Below are 20,850 nucleotides of genomic sequence, written 5' to 3'. Positions count from 1 at the left end.
TTTATTGCTTTTTAATGAAATTTTTCATGTACTTCAAAACACAATCTTTCAACAAAGGAAATGCACCTCTGAGACCCAAGCACTTTATTATATAGAATCTACATGAAAACATTAATTTTTTTCTCGATGGGATTACCTAATGAGTTTCTTTGTGCTTGGGCAGATTTTTTTTTTAAGTAAGTGAACATTCTATGACTAACCCTTCCATGGAATACAAGCTTTTAGAAAATTCAACAAATATTTTAAGTGGTCCATTTTTCTTGAGAATATGAGATGAATTTAGCTATTGAGCAGCCTAAATCTTCCCTTCTGAAAGCTCAAAGTGTTTAAAGTGGCTATCAAAATTAAAGGACGTTTTAGAGAAAGGTATTCAAAGAAAGAAAGAATACCATTGTGTGTTATAGCACCTGTTAAGACTTTAATTTAACAGTAAAGGTATTTATTCCATTTGTTTTCCTTATCTCATTCCTTTGAAAGAGCCAAACTAAGTAGAAGTACTGTTATTGTGCAGGGTGATTTTGGTTACATATAGAGGACAGCCTGACTCACACTGACCCACACAATAAAGAAATTTTCATATTAAATAACAGAAGGTCCAGAGGCAGAAAAGGAGAAACTTAAAGGTTGGCTGATTCAGCAAAACCACTGAAGACCCAGGTTTTTTCCTTTTGTCTACTCAGCGGTCCATGGCATCTGCCGTACCCTAAAGCCCATTCCTCCATGATTCACTGCTGCCAGTGGTGAGAGTTATGCAGAGGTGGGCAAAGGTATGTTTACAGTAGTTATACAAATAACACAATAATTAATAAATAATAATACAAGAATAAACTCTGTTTCACATACTCACAAACCTACCCTACCCACCTCCATGTATATAGGCTTACATATTTCCTTGTTCACGTTCAAGAGAGTGAATCTTCTTTCCCCCAAACTATAGGATGATAATTCTCCCCTTAAATTTGATTGGGCCCATTTATAACAGATGTCCATCTCAGATTAACAAAAGTTGTCAGAAATATCTAAGCTCTGATTGGCTGATCAAGACTCATTCCTAATGTGGGGATGGAGTGAATATCTGTGCAAATCAGTCCAGTTAAGGTCTATGAAGGGGAAATGGATTTGGAGGCACAGCCAAAAGCAGTTACTACAATGTCATCGAATCTGATTCCTTGTGAAGGGCAAGGAATGTAGAAATCCCTTTCTATATCCAGATAAATTGTCTTTAGAAGCATTGAAAATTAAACATATGCAGCTTGTACCAACAGAGAGAACATCTATGTGGGACTTTGAAATTAATTTCCCTTTTAAATTATTTTTAAAATTTTTTGATTGATAAAGCATTTATATTTTTATTGTATTCTTTTCCATTAACATTTACGCCCCCACACACAACCACCACACTGTTGACTATGGCCATGAGTCCTTTTTCCTTTTTGCTTGATCCCTCCTCCCCCTAACCAGTGTCCCCAGGGCTGTCACCTTCTCTCTCTCTGAGTCTGTCTCTGTTTTGCTTGTTAATTCAGTTTGTTCATGAGATTCCACACACGAGTGAGATCATATGGTATTTGTCTTTCACTGACTGGCTTATTTCACTTAGCATGTTCTCTAGGTCCATCCATGCTGTCTCAAAAGGTAAAATTTTCTTCTTTTTATAGGCTGAGAAGTATTTTCATTGTGTAAATGTCTCATAGTCGTTTTATACTCTCATCTACTGATGAACACTTGGACTGCTTCTGTAACTCAGTGATTGCAAATAATGCTGCAATGAACATAGAAGTGCTTATGTTCTTTCAAATTAGTATTTTGGGTTTCTTTGGATAAATTCCCAGAAGTGGAATTGCTGGGTCATAAAGCAGTGCCATTTTTAATTTTTTCAGGTATCTTCATACTGCTTTCCACAGTGGCTGCATCGATCTGCATTCCCACCAACAGTTCATAAGGGTTCCCCTTTCTCCATATCCTCACCAGAACTTGTTTGTTGATTTATTGATGATAGCCATTCTGACTGGTATTAGGTCATATTGGTTGTAATTTGCATTTAGATACATTCATAAAAATGAAACTGGATCACTTTCTTATGCCACACACAAGAATAAATTCAAAGTCGATTAAAGACTTAAATGTTAGACCCAGGACCATAAAATTCCCAGAAGAAAACATAAGCAGTAAAATCTTGGGCACTGCTCATAGCAATATTTTTTCTGATATATCTCCTCAGGCAAAAGAAACAAAAGAAAAAATAAACAAATGGAACTGCATAAAACTAAAAAATTTTTGCATGGCTAAGGGAACCATCAACAGAATAAAAAGACAACGCACTGAATGGAAGGACATATTCACTGATATATCTGATAAGGGGTTAATATTCAAAATTTATAAAGAATTTATAAAACGGAACACCAAAAAATAAACGATTCAATTAAAAAATGGTCAGAGGACCTGAATAGAAACATCTCCAAAGAGGACATGCAGATGGCCAATAGACATATGAAAAGATGCTCAACATCATTCCCTTTTTATTTTATATAAAGTGTCCTATGTCCTTAATTGCTTTGTAGGAATAAGACTAATGTGTGTTTCTCAGATGCCAAAGGCCTGCCTGAGAAGAGAGGAATATTAAGTCCCAAATCGGGAAACTGATCAAAAATGAGATTTAAATACTTAGGAAAAGGTCAAGAAACAAAACCACCAGGAACAACAAAAAAGGTGAAAAATTTCCATATTAAATCATGTTTTCTTCGTTCTGATGTTCACAGGGAAGCACACTTGGAGAAGCATCTGCTTTTAGCTTTAAGTTCCAAAGAATGAGAAAAATACTCTCCTGTCGAGATAATAATAGCAGCTACTGTGCATTGAGAGGTTATAATATCCCTGGGAATATGACTGTCAGCCCACCACCGGCAGTAACTGCTCTATTGCCAGCACCTGGCACCATGCCTGGCCCTTAACGTGATCTTAAAAAATGTGACCAAATGAAATAATTTTCACAAAAACCTTAAACAACAATGTACTGTTTTTTTCCCAATTTAAGAAATAGGAATTGTAGGCTATAAATGTTTCGGCAATTTGGACTAGAGCACACAGCAAGTGGTGGAGCCCAGATTAGAATCGGCCTTGCTTTATTTATTTATTTTTTTCCTAAATGGAGGGGGGAAAATGGATCAGAGAATATAAATCCAGTAATTCGCAGATAGGAATTTAAAACCGACGTACCTGATGTTTGAATGTTCTGAGTAACAGTGTATTTGTTAAACGTGAAAAGGCAGGCATGAGATGATAGATGTTTACTATAAGGAAGGACAAGGGAGAATGGGGACTGTTCCCAAACCAGGGCAAAGTACCTGTGCTCCCTGCTGGAGAATTTTGCCATTACGGGAACTTGGCTGTTACCTGAATCTACAGCCACCGCTCCTACTACTGCAAACTCACTGATTATTTTCTTTTTTTGTCTCAAGTGCAAACTCAGCTGTCAGTCACTGTCCAGTAGAATGAGCCCAACTGGGAAGGATTCACTTGTCATTCTGCCTTATGGTCCACTGACTGCCTTTTTTTTTATTTTAAATTTTATTTATTTCATCCTCACCTGAAGACATGCTTAGAGAGAGGGGAAGGGAGGTAGAGAGAAAGGGAGACAAACAATGGTATGAGAAAGAAACATCAATCAGTTGCCTCTCGCAGGTCCGCTAACCAGGGACCGAATATGCAACCCAGGCATGTGCCCTGACTGAGAATTGAACCTGCGACCTTTTGGTTAAAAGGTAGCTGCTCCAACCAACTGAGCCACACTGGCCAGGGCCACTAACTGCCTTTAAATCAGGTGTCAAATTAGCTATGGTTCCAGGGGAAGGAGTTACAATATACCAAACAAAGGACACTTGAAGAGAGGCTACAGACGGGCCATACATTCAGAGGCCTCCCAGGATGTCTGTTACTAGTAATTTCCTCTTGAGGAAATTATATTTATTCTTCCATTCAATAGGTTAGAATACAAGGGAACATGGAGGACAGTCAGGAATCCTCGAAGTATAAATATGGGATAAAGTGAAAAAAAGTAATAATATCAAGCATCTACATAGCTTTTACTATGTGTCAGGCATTATTCTAAGCACTTGATGTGCACACTCACTTAATTCTCACAATAGCCATTGAGTTAAGTACCAGTTTCTCCAATCCATAGCTAAAAAAACTGAAGCACAGAGAAGTTAAGACATTGCACTAGGTCATACAGCTGGCACCAGCAACTTGCCTCCAGAGTACAGCATGTGCTTCTACCGTCTGTTACTTGTTTTAGCAGATAACTGAGCTAGGGAGGAAGGTAGGGAGGGAGGGAGGAAGGAAGGAAAGGAAGAAAAAGGAAGAAAGACGAAAAAGTAGGAAGGAAGGAGAAAGGGGAGGAAAGAAGAAGAAGGAAGGAAGGAAGGAAGGGAGGAAGGAAGGGAGGGAGGGAGGGAGGAAGGGAGGAAGGAAGGAAGGAAGGAAGGAAGGAAGGAAGGAAGGAAGGAAGGAAGGAAGGAAGGAAGGAAGGAAGGAAGGGAGGAAGGAAGGAAGGAAGGAAGGAAGGAAGACAAAACTTCTAGATGCCAAACATTTAGGGAGAAAAAACAAAGCTAGGTGGAAAGAAAAAGCTGATGCCTTGTCATTCTGGGAGTCGGGACTTTGAAAGAGGCCCTCAAGGCCAAGGCTGGGATTCCAATGCCTGTAATGGGAGAAATGAGAGATAGAAGCAAGTCTCTACATAAAGCAGGGAGCCTCAAAGTATCAAGAAATTCCACCCTGCAGCTGGGTAAACTGAGGGAGGTTTTAGTTTACTAGGGATTTGAGGGGTTGGAGGTCCCTATGAAAATACCATGCAGAGCCTGGGCTTCTGATTTACGCTCCGTATGCTGTAGCATTTGCAATTAAAACAAAAAACTGGCTCTGGGCCCCCCAAGACAAGCTCTGAACCATGCTGCAGACACACTCTCACAAGCCAGCATCCCACAGAATTACCCAAAATGTACTGAGTGCCCTGCTTACAGAGCTTAATGAGAGAGATAGCCATTACACATATAATTACAGTGAATATTGATAGAATATAGGAACGAGGTGAGTAAAATCACCCAGATATCGAGGAATAGCTCCCTGGGGACATAACCATTAAGCTGTGATCCTCAGGGTGTCCATTACTTTGCTAGGGCTCTGATAACAAAAGACCATAGACTGAGTGACTTAAACCAACAGGATCATAGTTTCTCACAGTCCTGGTGCAAGCAGACTGAGATCATGGTGTCAGCAAGCTTGTTTTGGGTTTTTTTGTTTTGTTTTGCTGTTTTGTTTTGTTTTGTTTTTTCCTGAGGGCTCTCTCCTTGGCTTGTAGATGACCGTCTTCTCCCTGTGTCTGTATGCGGTTATCCTTCTGTGCCTGTTTGTATCCAAATTTCTTCCTCTTCTAAGGATAATCAGTCATATCGGATTAGGGCTTACCCTAATGACCTTATTTTAACTTTAGCACCTCTTCAAAGACTCTATTTCCAAATACAGTCACATTCTGAGGTACTGGGGGTTGAGATGTCAAAATATGAATTTTGAAAAGAGGCAGTTCAGATATCCACACTTAGACACAGGAAAAAAGAACCCATAACAAATACAAATAAATAAGTCCACACATATTATGTATTATAACTAATATGAATAAGTAAAATTCTCCAGTGAAAAGTCAGAAAGTCTTTTATTGGATTTTAAAAAATTGAATCTAGCATTGTGATGTTTGCAAGAGACACATCAGGAATAAAAAGCCTAAGAGATAGGCAAAATGTGCCACCAAACTACAAAAAAGCAAAACTGCTGATCATAATGGGAAAAATGGAATTCAAGGTAAAGAGCATTAGATGAGCCAAAGAAGGATTTTTTAAAAGACATTATGTTTTGAATAAAAGTTTTATTTCATCCAGAAGATATAGTAGTTATAAGCACTTATATAGCTACATATCATCAAAATATATGAATCAAGTTTTTAAATTAAAAAATAAGTTGGCCAAACCAAAATCACAATAGATATGTTAAATAAAATTCTATCAAAAATTGTCAGTTTTAGTGGATAAGAAATAAGGACAGAGAAGATCTAGATAGCATAATTAAATATTTAATAGGTAAATGTAGAATTTTTAACATTCTTTAAAATAACTCTTTAGTAAATAGGAACTAAAAACTGATATTAATGAGCTATTAGACATGAACATCAATAATATCACATATTAAAACATGAATAATAAAATAGATCTAAAGAAGAAGTACAGAATAAAGATAGAGACTGAAATTAATGACATATGCACCTAAAGAGACAATCAATAAAAACAAACTGATTCTTTTAAGAAAACCAAAAAAAAAAAAAAATTTGGAAAGTATGATTAAGAACTTTAAAAAGAACACAAATAACATTAGGACAAGAAAAAAAGACAAAGCTACAGATAAAGATAAGGTGCCTTAGATTATAATATGTTAACTAATAGTTAATATTAATATACTTTAAATTAATATACTTTATATTAATATACTTTATATAAGTGAATGGGTAGTTTTCCAGGAATTGTTAAGTACCAAAATTAACTCCAAAAGCCCAGGAAAAAAAAAACTGAATAGACCAATATCCACAGAAGAATTAAGAAAGTAGATATCAAACCCCCAAATTAAAAAAAAAAAAAGGAAGAGGAACTCCCACCTTTTTGTGTGTCTATTCTACAAAACAATCAGAAATATAATTGCTGTGTCATTTAAAATGTCAAAGCATTTTACGAAGGTGGAAAATTTCCCAATTAATTCCATGAAGCCAGCATAATGCTGGCACCAAAATCATACAAGGGTGATGCAAACAAACTTTTTTTTTAAGTTTATAAAAAGTTTATTTAAAAAAATTCTGCATGAATGTGGGGATAAAACTCCAAAACAAATTATTAGTATATAGAATCCAGCTGTTTATTTAAAAACTAGTATTTTAAAATCAACATGTTAAGAAAAAATTAAAGCAAATTCATATCTTAAAATGCCATAAAGCAGACTGGTGTGCATCAGTGGGTGCTGTGTCAGTGTGGAGAAAGTCTGGAAGGAACCACAAGGAACTATTTACAAGGCTCTAAGGGAGGATGGAAGGTCAAGGTTGGAAGAGAACTGGAGGAGAACTTCATTATTCCATATCCTCTGTAATGTTCTGATATTTGACATTTATGAATCCATTGATATCTACCATAGATTCATAGAGAAAAAATTTAGAGTTTAATAACGGGATCGATTGCAAAAGGTCATTCCAGAGCCAGAGGAAAACTCTGGAGCTTCACATCCATGTCTTTTTTTTTTTTTTTAAGATTTTATTTATTTTTAGAGAGAGGGGAAGGGAGAGAAATATCAACGAGTGGTTGCTTCTCATGTGCCGCATACTGGGGACCTGGGCCACAACCCGGGCATGTGCCCTGACTGGGAATGGAACCGGCAACCCTTTCATTCTCAGGTGGGCACTCAATCCACTGAGCCACACCAGCCAGGGCACATCCATGTCTTTGAAAAGCAGGCTGAGGAGGACTCTCAAGCTGCCAATAAACAGAGATGTTCTTCCACAGGTGTCCCACAGCCCAGGCGCAGCAGTGAATGTGGTAGTCACCAAACTCAAACAGCTCAGCACTGCAACTGTCAAATGAACAGGCGAGTGGGAGTCCATCCCACCACGAGGACCCTGAGGCCCAGACGGACTATAGAAGTTAGAGATGGCGTTCTCTTGCCACATTCTTTTCTCTGGATGCATACATTCTCATTACACACTTTTTAAATTGATTGCATTTACTTAAGGTTACCTCATCCATGTGCTTGCTACTGTACATAATGATTAGTAATCTAACTTAAAACCAACTTGTTGGTAGTATTATAGCAACACAACAACATTTGTTCTGTAAGGCAAAGGGACAAAATCTAAGTATATCATGAGTAAATATAAATATATAAGTACTGGCAGTTTACTTATGTGGGATATCCTGCCTCTATAGTGCATCATTAAGATGTAAATAGAAACAACCCTTTTTCTCTGACAACTTTATATAGGCTGTCTGAGTTAGAAATACCTCGTTTACAAACACGTGTACAAATGAGCAGCTTGCTGTCCAGGGTCTCTCTAGCCTCAGCCATATTCAGACCTTTGATCTTAATCCCAAAGGGTAGACAAGGGGTCTTAAATTTATGTTGCCACCTAGTGGTTGAAAACTGATAAATTAGAAAGAAAGCCTCTCAGTTCACCTTCTTTGATACTTGTTTACAGCTAGTTTTTTCTAAATTCCAGTAGCTATGTCACTACCTGAAGCCTGGGTTACCAAATTATTGTTCACTTCTAAAATGGCTAGTTATCATATCTAAGGAGAGTAAGTTTTCCACTTCATGAGACAAATGGGGCAGTTGGGGGTCATTTGGTTTTACATGTTGTATAAAGAGTTCTTGTTGGGTTTGGCTATAATTTATTAGCTTATAAAAAGGTAAGACATTTTATGGATTTTTCTAAATAGATTCCCTATTATCTGTTCTTTGATAGGTAATCAAGCAGTAATAAACACATTTCTCAAGTTGTACCTGAGAATTTCTACAAGCTGAGATGAAGTGATGTTTTTTTAATAAAAATGAAAAAGCTGAGTTTTCACTTTCAGGGTTAAAAATGTTTTAAATTTTCTCACAGTTGTAAAACAACTATAGATGGCTTCCTTTGCACTCCTGGGGAGCTGACAGGGCCCTGATGGCAGTGTTTTCCAGCCAGGTGTCAAGTGATCCGTCCCTCAGAAACAATCATATCACCCAGCAGAAGTGTCTTCCTCAGCCAAGAATTATACCGGGTCAGGTAGGAGAGGCCAGGGCCTGATGACGCCAGGAGAGCAAAGGTCAGCATATTGTGGACCAGAAATGAAAAAGAGAAAAGATGCAATTATATTTAAAATCTAAAGGTCATATTTGGAGTTACATTACAGTGACTTGATGGTTTTTTCTTTCTCTCTACTTCCTTTCATTCTTTCCAGAAAAAGATAGTGAAAGGTTCTTTTGTGTGACTTTGAGGAAACCAAAGCTACAAAGCCAGATAAGGGTAGTAGTGCCTGAAACATACTGCATTATCATCAGCAAGCCAAAGACCTTTTAATTCATAGGCCTAACAAAGGTATAGTAGGATCATTTGAAATAACAAAGCGAAAGAAATTGGAAATGGACATATAGCCCTAAAGAATCAATGTCCAGAGAATCTGGTAACCTCCTCAATGTCCTAATTATTCACGTTACCTCACTTTGGAAACTTTTTGTCTACAGGTGGAAAAGCATGCAAATTGCATCCTCTTTCTGCTACACCTTTCAGGCTAGAGAGAGAAGTTGTAAGGGGACAGCTAGAGTTTCTGTTTGTGCTTTATATATATAAGATTTTAATGATATACTACTTTACCTTCAGTCATTATACAATGCCATAGAGGATTATGAAATATATTGATCCCTGTTGTTCTTTCTTTATTTTTTTCCTAAATTTTTTCTAGAAACCAAGAATTCTCAGTGCTCTCCTTTGATAAGATCATTCTCCAATGATCTCATTTGATAATGCCAACCCATTAATAAATATTTAATGTGTCTACTCCATGCAAAACACACTGACAACTGTGACTATGATACACTAGAGTGTGCCTCCCAACCCGTCCTCATTATGACATACTACAAAACTATAGTACCTGTCTGGCACACCTGAGGAAGAGGTCACTACCAAAGATAATTCCCCAGTGGATAGCATGACACTTCCAGTCTCCTTAGTCAATTCAGGATCTTTACAGAAAGACCCTAAGAGAGTATTCAAATATAATTTCAACTGTGGTAAAATTTTAATGGCTATAAAATTGCTTTAATATTATCCCTTTACAAATCAATCAGCGTCACATGGCACACCTGTAAACAACTGGTGGCCCTCCACTTTGGTCCCACATGCCAGTTGGGAAGCCCTGTAGTAGAGAAATAAGATGTCCCATGAAGATGGGCTTATCTTCACTTGTCCTCAGTGCGGGAAGAATCCAAACCAGGAATGTTCCATAGCGTATGGATTCCATATGTCCTCTCATTGAAAGTCACATTCTTTTTCATCATTAAGTTAAAAAAAAAATCCTGTTTTTTTCCCTCTGTCATCAAGAATTTTCTTTTTTGGTATCTGCTCTGAGGTATTCCTGAGAGTTCTTTTCCTCGTTGCCACTCTGCCTGTGTTTTTGGCCTTTTTCTGCTTAAGGGTGAGTTTTTAATCTTCAAAAGCTGATGAAAAAATAAATGGTTTTAAGGCAGAGAAAAAAAGACCAAGGCAATCAGAGAGTAACACGAACTGGATAACATACCTGTTGGCAAGTCCAAAATTTTGCTCTTTTTCTTAAGTGTAAAGGCAGGTTTTTTTAAAGTAAAAAGATAGAGACGGCTAAATCTTTATTTTTGAAAGGTAAATATCACCATTTTTCTTTCTTACAGTGATAAAGTGATAAGACTTATCCCCACTACAGAAGAGGAAGCATATGCACTGAAGAAAATATGCCACCAGCTTAAGGTAAAAGAGTGTCCACTTCCTGATCATTGTGTTTGTAATTTATTTACAGAGCTTTGCTTGCCGGAGCTAAATAATTGGAATTAATTAGCCAAAGAAAGAAAATTCTATGAGAACTTGAAAGCACTTTTAAAGGGCAGTTAAGTTAGTCAAAGTATTATTATATATCTGACCCATTATCTATATTTACTAGTTTATTTATTTTCCATCTCCCTTACTAGGATGTAAGCTTCATGAGAAAGCTCATGTATTTCTGTTCCTCACTGTATCTTCAGTAATTTCTGGAATATCCTAGAAGCTCAGTAAGTGTGTTGTTTTTTAATGAATGAGTGAATTTAGTTTATAATTTTCCATAGATTCACTTTTCCCTCTTGAAATCTTTCTGCTGATCATCTAGACACTTTTCTTCTAATTAAAACTTCAAGCACAAGTGAGTTGAGGAAAATAAATGCTACAAAATTGAAGTTAATTAATTTTGCTATGTTTCAGTGGGTTTTGATATGAGAATGTTGTTGGCAAAGGCTGAAGGGCTCTGATTGTTCAATCTTTGATGGATTTGATGGATTTTAGAGTTGGAGAGTTTCTCATTCCTCATGACTGCATATAATTGAGTGTTGGCTTTGGCTAAAGAGTTATGATAAGAAGTATGGTGATAGGCTCTTTTCCATGCCTACCTTCCAAGAAGAGAAGTGAGCCCATAAAATGTGCTGGTATATCATTTTCCTGGAAAGCAAAGCAGATTATTAAGGAGGACTTATTCATCACTATGGAATAGAAAAACATGGAGTACAATCCTACCTGGATTGAACTGGAGAAAGTGTTAGGGGATGAAGAATAGGGAGGAGGGATGGACTCAGTGTCTTCTGGAAACATTTGTAATGATCAAACTTTGGGTTCTCTGTTTTTGGTTTGATTTTTCTCTTTGACATCTTCCCTTCAAATATTGAGTTTATTTGCAAATAAAATTTTGAACTCCTAGTTTATTGATTTTCTTTCTTCCTCCTCATTCCCAGTCCTATCCATGCAACATTCAATTTAAGGTTGGTGTCTCATTAGAAGGGCCTGGAGTGAGAATTCAGGAGCTTATCAGCAAAGCGTTATGATTTTTATCCAGTTCCAGAGAGACTAGGCTTTCTGGGCATCTCCCAAACCACCACTCTTCCTCAAAGGAATCTCTTCTCTGGATACTGACATTAACCATCCTCTGGACATGTCTGATCATCAACCCCATTATAACCTTTTCAGCAGCAATATCTGAACACTATCTAAACAATCCACCAGGGCCTCAAAAGGTGCAAACAAGTAAAGCCTGTTTCAGGTAGGAGTTTCCTTCTCCTTTGCAATTGTGTTTTGGATACACCACTGGAAAAATAAAATAGCCACTGTACATCTTGGGGACCAGCATTTGGTTCAATATTCTGAACCAAATATTGGAAAAAATAATTAGGATCATCCCCCCAATTTGTGAATATATTACATGATAAGATTTACAAAGTTATGAAATGGCATCATTATATATGTGATCACTTATCATTATCAAAAGCAATAAAATTACATCAGTGAGGACTGTGGGGTTTACTGACAAACTCTTGTAAATCACAGTGAATAGAACTGAAAGATGTTGACTATAGCTAAGACACTGTGGACACAGGACAACACATTTATAGTGGACCCCTTTTTTGTACACACTTAAAGCATTCCTGCATATTGTATTCATTCAGTCCTGAAGGAAAGGTAATTATGGGGGAAGGAAAAGGTAGGAAATGGTTTGGATGTGGAGGAGCTTAAATGTCCCTGAGAGAGGGGAGGAAAAGGGGTTGGTGAGAAAGAGAGGGAGAGAGCGAAGGGAGAAAGGGAGTTGATATTAGACAGTGCTCTAAGGATTCCACCCCACAGAGAATTGCATCCAAAGTTACAACTAGTCCCTCTTAGTCACTATATGCTGTCACAGTGCCAAGTGCTTCCTAGAAATTGCCTAATTTTAACAACTCTATGATCTGGGTACCATTATTATTGCTATTTTACAGATGAAGAACCTGGGAGAGACAGAGGTTTAGTAACTTGCCCCAGTTCACAGGGTGGAATTAGAACATACACCTAGACAGAGCCAAGCACTCTAGAACCCAGGTGAGGCAGCCTGTGCCGCTATTACCCCTGAAATCTTCAGGATGGGAAGAGTGAAGGCCAAGTTTGCTGGGCAATGGAGCCTAGATGCAGTGTGAACATTATCATGCATTCGTTTACTTTATTTCTGAGTCAGGAACACCACCCCCAGATTCAGTGATTTGCAGGAGAACTATCACAACTTAGCCTATACGCCAACTCACAGCTATGTGCAAAAGGATACAAAGCAAAATCAACAAAGAGAAGAGCACATGGGTTGAAGTCCAGAACAAACCAAACACAAGCTTCCAAGAAATATCTCCCAGTGGAGTCATGTTGGATGTTCTTAACTGCCTCAGCAACAAGCCGTGATAACACATGTGAAAATCTGTGTTCCAGGCAAGCTCACTAGAGACTTAGGGCCCAGGGTTTTTACCAGGGCCTAGTCCGTGTAGACCCCTCAGCCTAGCACATACAAAAATTCCAGGCTCTCAGAAAGAAAGCAGGTGTTCAGCATGAACTATGTTGTTTATACACACACAGTTCAGGCACAGTTAGCCACTCTTCTCAGTTAGAGTGGTAAAAACTCTCCTAAAAATCTAGGTTCCCAGAGGCCAGCTAAAGGCCCACCTTGCAAGCAGGTCTTTCTAAGGATAGAGGTTTTGTGCCTGCTATGTTTACTCTTCTCTGAACATTTCTTCATTTACTTTCACCACTTTACTTTCATTTGAAGAAATGGTTTTATTGGGCTGAAGTTTGAGGCATTGCACTTAAATAAATTTTGATATAAAAGATAAAGTTAACTTGATGTTGTTTTAAATGTAAATGCTTTCATTGAGTGATTCACTTGCACTACTAAAAGTGGCAATTTTGGCCAGCCAGGGGAAGCAGTCTGACGATAAGAAAAATATGACTGCCTGTGACTTCGTGTCCTGTGGAGCTGATGGGACTGAATTAGAGCCATTATTAAAGCTCCTTCACACACCTGTGCACTGCCTCCCAGGGGAAGGGAGGAAGGTTCGTCAGGAAGCCTATAGTTGCCTTTTTTCTTCTGAAGTACAGTGTGGTAGACAGATTTCTAAGATGGCCCCAAGATTTCTTCCCCCTGGTGTGCCCTGTGTAATCCCTCCTCTCAGTGTGGGTGGGAACTGTGAGTAGGATGAGATAGTCATTCTCTTGACATGTTATGTTATGTGGCAGAAGCAAGGTTACCTGGAATGAGCCTGACCTGATCAAGTGAGCCCTTTAAAAGTAGAGAGTTATCCAGTTGTTCACAGAGAAAGAAGTCAGAGAAGTGCTCCTACTAGTCTCAAAGAATAACTCAGTTGGTATGTTGTGAACTTTCCTTGAGAGCTACATAATCAGGAATGCCCATGGCCTCTACAAGGTAAGAGTCAACTCCAGCTCATAGACAGAAAGGAAATGGACGTATCACTTCTACAGCCACAAGGAACTACATTCTGCTATCACCATATGAGCTGGAAAGATGACCCTGAGGTCCAGGTGAAATCACAGCTCAGCTGACCTTTGATTTTGGTGAAGTGAAACCTCTAAGAGAACACTCAGCTAGCTGTGCTGAACCTCTCACCTATAGAACTGTGAGATGATAAGTGGCTGTTGTTTTAAGCTGCTGTGGTTAATTTGCTCTGAAGCAATAGAAAACTAACACAGTAAGTTAACAACCCTACATCTTGGCCTTTGATGACTTTTAGTTCAATAGCATATATGAATGCTTTAAGTTTTCTGATTTCACTCACCAACACCAAAGAGCTCTGGAAAAGTGAAAAGTGGTTAGACTACATGCTTAGGCTGTAAATTCAATGTCTTATCTGAAATATGAACAAATGCAAAATGTATGTGTAACGTTGACAGAATCTGAGGAGTTACAGTCACAGCATAGCTAATTAGATGTGGAATTGTTACAAAGCTAGTTACTTTCCTAATTAAATTTTGTGGTTTTGCTGAAGAAGTAAAACAAGAAAGTTAAACAGAAAACCATACCCCCGGAGAACTGGATTGAGAATGCAATAATCAATTAAATTTTTGATTAAGAGCATAGCCAAGATTTAAATAAAGTTATAACGAAAGGGGAACAGTTTGCAGGTGAGTAAAATTAGAGTCTGAACACTGTTCTGCCCACATTTCTTCATAAATTCTTTGTGCTCTGAAGGAATAGAAAAGTCTTTATGTAAGATCACAGAACAAGTTCTTGTCATAGAATCTACACATCCTTGTTGAAAGAAAAAGAAAAATTAATGATGCTTCTGTTTCCACTTTTCTCATCAGAAAGCTGTATGATTAAAAACAAACTGCCTTGGATTCTAAGGTCTGTCGTTGTTTCAAACTAAAACATAGCCTCAAAATATTAGCTGGCTTGTCAGGTACCATTGAGAGAAAGTTCAAGTCATATGAGGAAGGTTTCAACACTTCTCCTTTGCTTGGCTATGAAGTTTGCTGCTGCCCTTTCCAGGTGTAATCTCCCTCCTCAGCCTTGTGCTGTAGCTGCCTGCCCTCTTCTCTGACCCTCCTTGGTGCGCTTCTGACACCTGTGGTCCCTAGGAGCAGAAAAGCTCAAACATCCAACTGGATGATTTAATTGACTGGGAAACTTGTGAGGAAGAAATGGGTGATAGAATTCATGCTGTGCGAGTCCTTGTCCCCATTTTCATTAGCAACTGATTGTGCTGTTGTAGGATGTCTTAACCATGGTTGTGGCAGTCAGAATTCTAAGGTGGCCTTCAAGATCCTTGGCCCTGGTACACACACACCTTTTCTCAGGTATTTCATCAAACACCAATCTGGTTCCTGCTGTAAAAAAAGTTTTCCTATGTAAATAGAGCCCCCAAATCAATTGACCTTGAAAAAGAAAAATGATCTGGGTGGGCTTGAGCTAATCATGTGATTCCTTTAAAAACAGAGTCTTTTCTCCAGCTGGTTGCAAGAGAGGAAATTAGACAGATGCGCTCCTGCTGGCCTGGAGGAAAACAAACATCCATGCAGAGAACTGGCATATAGCAAGAAATTGTAGGAAGCCCCTAGTTGCCGAGAGCTGTCCTCAGTTAACTAGAAGGAAAACAGGGTCCTCAGTCCTACAACCACAAGGAAAAAAATTTTACCAGCAACCGATAAGAAAGTTAAGAGATTCCTGAGTACCAGATAAGTCCATAGCCTGTGTTGATGCCTTGATTTTAGCCCTATGACACTCTGAACAGAAAATCAAGCCACTTCTGATCCACAGAAATGGTGAAATAATAAAACCAAGCTGCTAAATGTATGATAATTTAGCAATAAAAATCTAATACAATGGCCTTAACAAACCAGTGACTCAGAGCTACTTGAAGATACACAGAAGTATTATGAATGATGCTGAGAGAAAAAAGTGAGGAAGAGACCAAAACTTTCCTCTGTCAATATCTTTTTGTTAAAGGCTTTGTAAAGTAGTGAAACATTACTTTTGATTTCTCTGGCATTTTGAAAGAGAGAAAAAGCTGCTTATAATCAAGGCAGACATCCAAATGCAGTTATGGATTAAATTTCAGAAACATAAATTTTAGACAGAGCATGCAATCTTCACCCTCTGCATGGCTCTTGGTAATTAATAACTCAATAACAAAAAACATATTAAGAGAAACAAGACAATGGGGAGGAAGAAATACATTAGAAACATTCCTTTAAAAGTAGAAAATCCTCTACAGTATCATTATTATTACAATTACCCCAGTGATCCTTTATTTAATTTATTCAAGTGGGCTGACAGCATGACCTTGGGCTAATACCACAGTATTTTAATTTTCCTCTCTGTTTGTAAGACTTTTGTTTTGATGTTAAAACAGCCTACTTTGGGACTAGCTTTTAAATTTTAGAAGTAGTAGTAGTTCTTTAGAATGGCTACAACTGCCATTCCTAAAGTAGTATGTTGTACGGGACAGTTTGGAAGGCCAGGTCCATCATAGTCTCTTCACAGAAGGTGATCTCAGGTGGGCTCATTCATGCAGCTGCCATCACCTGTCATTACTTCATTCACATGTCTAGTGATTGGCAGGTGGAAAGCTAGGACAACATGACAATTGGAGGACATGCCTCTCATCATCTAGCTGGCTAGCATGGCTCATTTACTCAGGGGTCACAGGAATCCAAGAATAAGAGAGAGCAAACTCACAAAGCTCCTTGAACCCAAGTATGGAATTCAAATAACATCACATCTGTTATATTCTATGAGCTAAAGGAAGTCCCAGCATGTGGACAGTGGAGCCAATATAATGGTCCGATCAAGATAGGATAAAGTATATAAAACAAAATGCTATCACTCATGTCAACTAAGATGGCTACCAGTCAGCCATGACATTTTGGTTCAAAAGGAAAACTACCTCAGTCATGCTAGACACATCTGGCAAGGGGATACACCTAAGGTATCTGCACACATCATCAGAACAGCTGTGTCTGCAGAGCAGGACCACCCACAGGCTCCTGGGGAAAGTCCCCACTTGGCATCACAGGTGCCAGGACACTTATGAAGAGACCCAGAGGGGTGGAGTACATGACTCTCAAGGATATGACTGACGCAGGTTTCAGACCACTGAGGAGACAGCAAATCCCCACACACCAAGGTGCTGCTCCATGCCACGGTGATCTCCTGACTGCTGTGCTGCTAGAGGCTATGCCCTGCTGGAGGCTCTGCCCTGCTGGACCGAAACTGTAGTTACCCCACTGTCAACTGAGCTCCCAAGATTCTGCCTTAAAAGACACTGCTGGCTCCCCTGCCTACCGTGCTGTCTTCCAGACCCATATACTGAGACTCTGGGACTCGGGTTCATTATCCACCAATTCTCATAATTATGTGATGTTTTTACTAATTGTTTCTGAGTGATTACTATTGTTATTAGGTTAGTATGGATTTGGAGTAAACCTGCATTAATAAAAGCCAAGTGAATAGCATAGTTACCTGTGTTGGCTCCCTGTTGTTTCTTGGTGCTACTGTCACCTGTAGGACTAGTGGTCATACAGACAGCTTGGCACTTTTGATTCTTAAAGCCCAGATCAGATGATCCAAGTAGGAACCAAAGTCTGGCTTATGGGAAAGACTATATCGAGAAACACACGCTCGTGACACAGGTCTAGCCGGATTCAAGGAGTGAAAAAATAGACTCCAGTTCTTGATGAGATAATTACAAGATATGAATATAGACTTGAAAAGAATTTGTGGTCATTTTTATAATTCACCACACCTCCTATACCCCACCCTACTCCAACCCTCACCCACACATTCAGGCCAACCTGTTACCAAACCCAGCATGGAAGATGACAGCTCCTTAACTGGTTCTCTGCATTCTTACCACCACTGCCTTAGTTCTGACCCTTATTGTCTTGAGCATGAATTGAACCAGTCTCCTGAATTGCTTTCTGTCGTCTCACCTATGACTTCTATTTTTACTCCATGCTATAGCTGAGGTAATCTTTCTGAAATGGAAGCGGGTCTGTCTTAATGGCTGATATCAGGGCACAAGAATGTAAATGAGTATTAATGACCGAAAGGGACTATCACCATCCAAATGTACTTATTAAATATTTAACTATGTGAGGTCTTGTAAGGTCAAATGAAGAAAGCAATTAGCATGGTGACTAAGAAAAGCATGACCCTTGGGGATGTACCTCCTGTGTTCATATCTAGACTCTTCCATATCTGCATTGTAGGAGTGTGTGAGAATAACCTAATTTCCCTCTGCCTTCATTTCCTATCTCTAAAGTGGGGAAATCCAGAAGAATTGATCTCCCCATGTTTGTGCTAACCTGTAGCTTTGAACATATCTATCTATACTGTAGCTGTGTTCACATGTTGTATCTCTCTTACTAGGCTGAGAGCCTCCTGATAACAAAGGTTGCTTACCATTCTTCTTCAGGTAGGACCTATGTCTGACATATCTTTCCTTGATGACTAGCTGTAGTCAACACTCAACAAATTTTGAGTAAATGAGCAAATGTAATTCATTTATCTATCTATGTGTCTATGATTGTAATACAAACAACTCTAACTTGGATTCTAATAAAAAAAAACATATATATGACTGAGTACATTTTCAACAGGATCCTAAAAGCAAAATCAAGGTTAGGAATACAAATTACTGTAAAATGATGGGTTAAGGAAGTATCAAGGGTGTGAGGTGGAGAAAATTATCTGTCTTCAATGACTAAGGAAGTTTGTGGAGGAAGTAAAATTTCTGTAAGAGCTTGATGATAGATATATTTCTTGAGGAAACTGTCTCTAAGATCTGCAATTTTCAGTGAGAACTTCACATAAATTTAAGATTGTGCCTTCCAGTGTTGACTAACTTAATGAATACAATAATGCTAATTACCAGAATATTTTAATTTGAAAATCAGAGCTCAGGTGTTTTGCCTAGGAGTCAACTTATTGTTTTGTATAATCAAAAATGTCTGTATTTCTTTAAGCCTCAGACATACTACCTGATTAACAATCCATTTCTTTCTTATAACCTAAAAACAACTATTATGGATACCAATGTGGCAATTCTCTGTGCCCTAAAAATTATTCAGAGCAGCTTTTGCATATTCATCAGCCAAAACCACAAAGACTTTGCTTGATTAAAGAAGTTTTCTGTTTTTTACCATTTTGTTTTTCTAGCTATATAAATGTAGAGTGATTAAAATTCCCATGGTCCCACAAATATATTTCTTAAGTCTCTTCCTGATATTTACATGTGCTTTAAGGCTATCTGATCGTGAGTGTTGTCCTATTCTCTCACATTTCAGTCCCATTTGAAAATCGACAGATTTGGACTAAGAATCAGCATCATATTCTTGAGAGACAAGAAAGGAGAAGGTACATATTATGAAACATTATTTAACATTGCAAAGACATTGACCCAATGTAGAGATTGGTGATCTTTCAGAGGTGGCATAGTCTTGACTGTCTCCTCCTTTGGAGAGATGATATTGGGAACACAGACAGGAGATGCCTCTGTGTTAAGGGACCAGGATGAGCCTTTTGGTGCTAGTGTGATAGAGGATACACTAAAAAAGCAGTTCTGGGCTCTTAGGCAAGGAGGTAATGGATGGAGGATAGACAATGGAAGGGCAGGATATATTCCTCTGCTCTCATTTAGTAGCCTCCTCTCTCCCTTGCTTAAAGTTCCAGCTACCATATCCAGAGCCTGGCTTAGAGAAGGAAGCCCATTTGGTTAGTCAACAAACTACAGTGAGCACTAAGATTAGTCAAGGTCCAGTCAAAAGACAAAAATCACACCAATAATTTGAACATGAAAATTTTAATATAAAGTAGTATTAAATAGTAAATAGTGGCTAACTCTTAAAAGGCATAAGAGACAAAATATAAATGCAGAGAGCAACTACTACCTCTGGAGATGAGGAAGAGAACAGAAGGAGACTAAGAATTTGGTAGATCTTCCTTCCCTCCCCCACTCACCGCCCCCCCTACTCCCCCCACCCCCCCCGGGCTGAGATTCAGGCCTCCGGATTCAATGATCCCTTGAACGGTAGAGAAATTCACTGGGGTGTCAGCAGGCTAGAGCTGATTCATCTGCCAAAAGACACTTTTTGGTTCTTTCCATGTCTTAGCCATCATAAATAATGTTGCAATGAGCATGGGGTGGGGGGGTATTTATCTTTCCAAACACATGTTTTCAAATTTGCGGGGTAGATAGCCATAGAGGGGTTGCTGGGTCAGATGGAAAATCAACTCTTAATTTTTTGAGGAACCTAAGGGAGAAGTTTTACCTGAAGTCTTTATCAGGTTTAAAAAGACTTTTGCTGAAATCACAGATATACCTCAGAGATATTGTGGGTTTAGTTCCAGACCACCACAATAAAACAAGTCATGATATTTTAGGGGATAGTCTTGCCTTCAGTTGGTAAAAAATGGAATATCTGTGAAACACAATAAGGCGAAGCCCAATAAAATGAAGTGTGCTTGTATTTGGTGGTCAGCCGAGAGTAAGAAAGGACACTGGGAAAGTAGATGGGCTAAGGTGGAAGTCTGGATGGAGGGAGCCAGGAGCATGCCACAGGCAAACAGGGCTCACTTCACAATTTTGTCCAAAAGTGGTATGGCCCAGGGCAGTCAGTCGTCTCTCCTGCTACCTCCAGCAACCTGCTCTGCTTTTTTATTTCTTAATAATGAGTTTAAAATCAACTATGCCTATCTTAGAAAAATATTT

General features: G+C 38.6%; 1 protein-coding gene across 1 annotated transcript in view; it reads left to right on the top strand.

The window, feature by feature from the left end:
- CPA6 (carboxypeptidase A6) overlaps window positions 1-20,850 on the top strand; it is a 236,602-nt gene that overhangs the window by 81,603 nt on the left and 134,149 nt on the right. Inside the window, exon 2 of the mRNA XM_054590232.1 lies at window positions 10,483-10,558. Coding sequence (XP_054446207.1) covers window positions 10,483-10,558 — 76 coding nt within the window. The remainder of the gene's footprint in view (window positions 1-10,482; window positions 10,559-20,850) is intronic.

Source organism: Pteronotus mesoamericanus, unplaced genomic scaffold (genome assembly GCF_021234165.1).
Source record: "Pteronotus mesoamericanus isolate MK-2021 breed Mesoamerican mustached bat unplaced genomic scaffold, CSHL_Meso_final scaffold_174, whole genome shotgun sequence".
NCBI lineage: Eukaryota > Metazoa > Chordata > Mammalia > Chiroptera > Mormoopidae > Pteronotus > Pteronotus mesoamericanus.
This window is presented reverse-complemented; position numbering and strand designations above follow the sequence as displayed.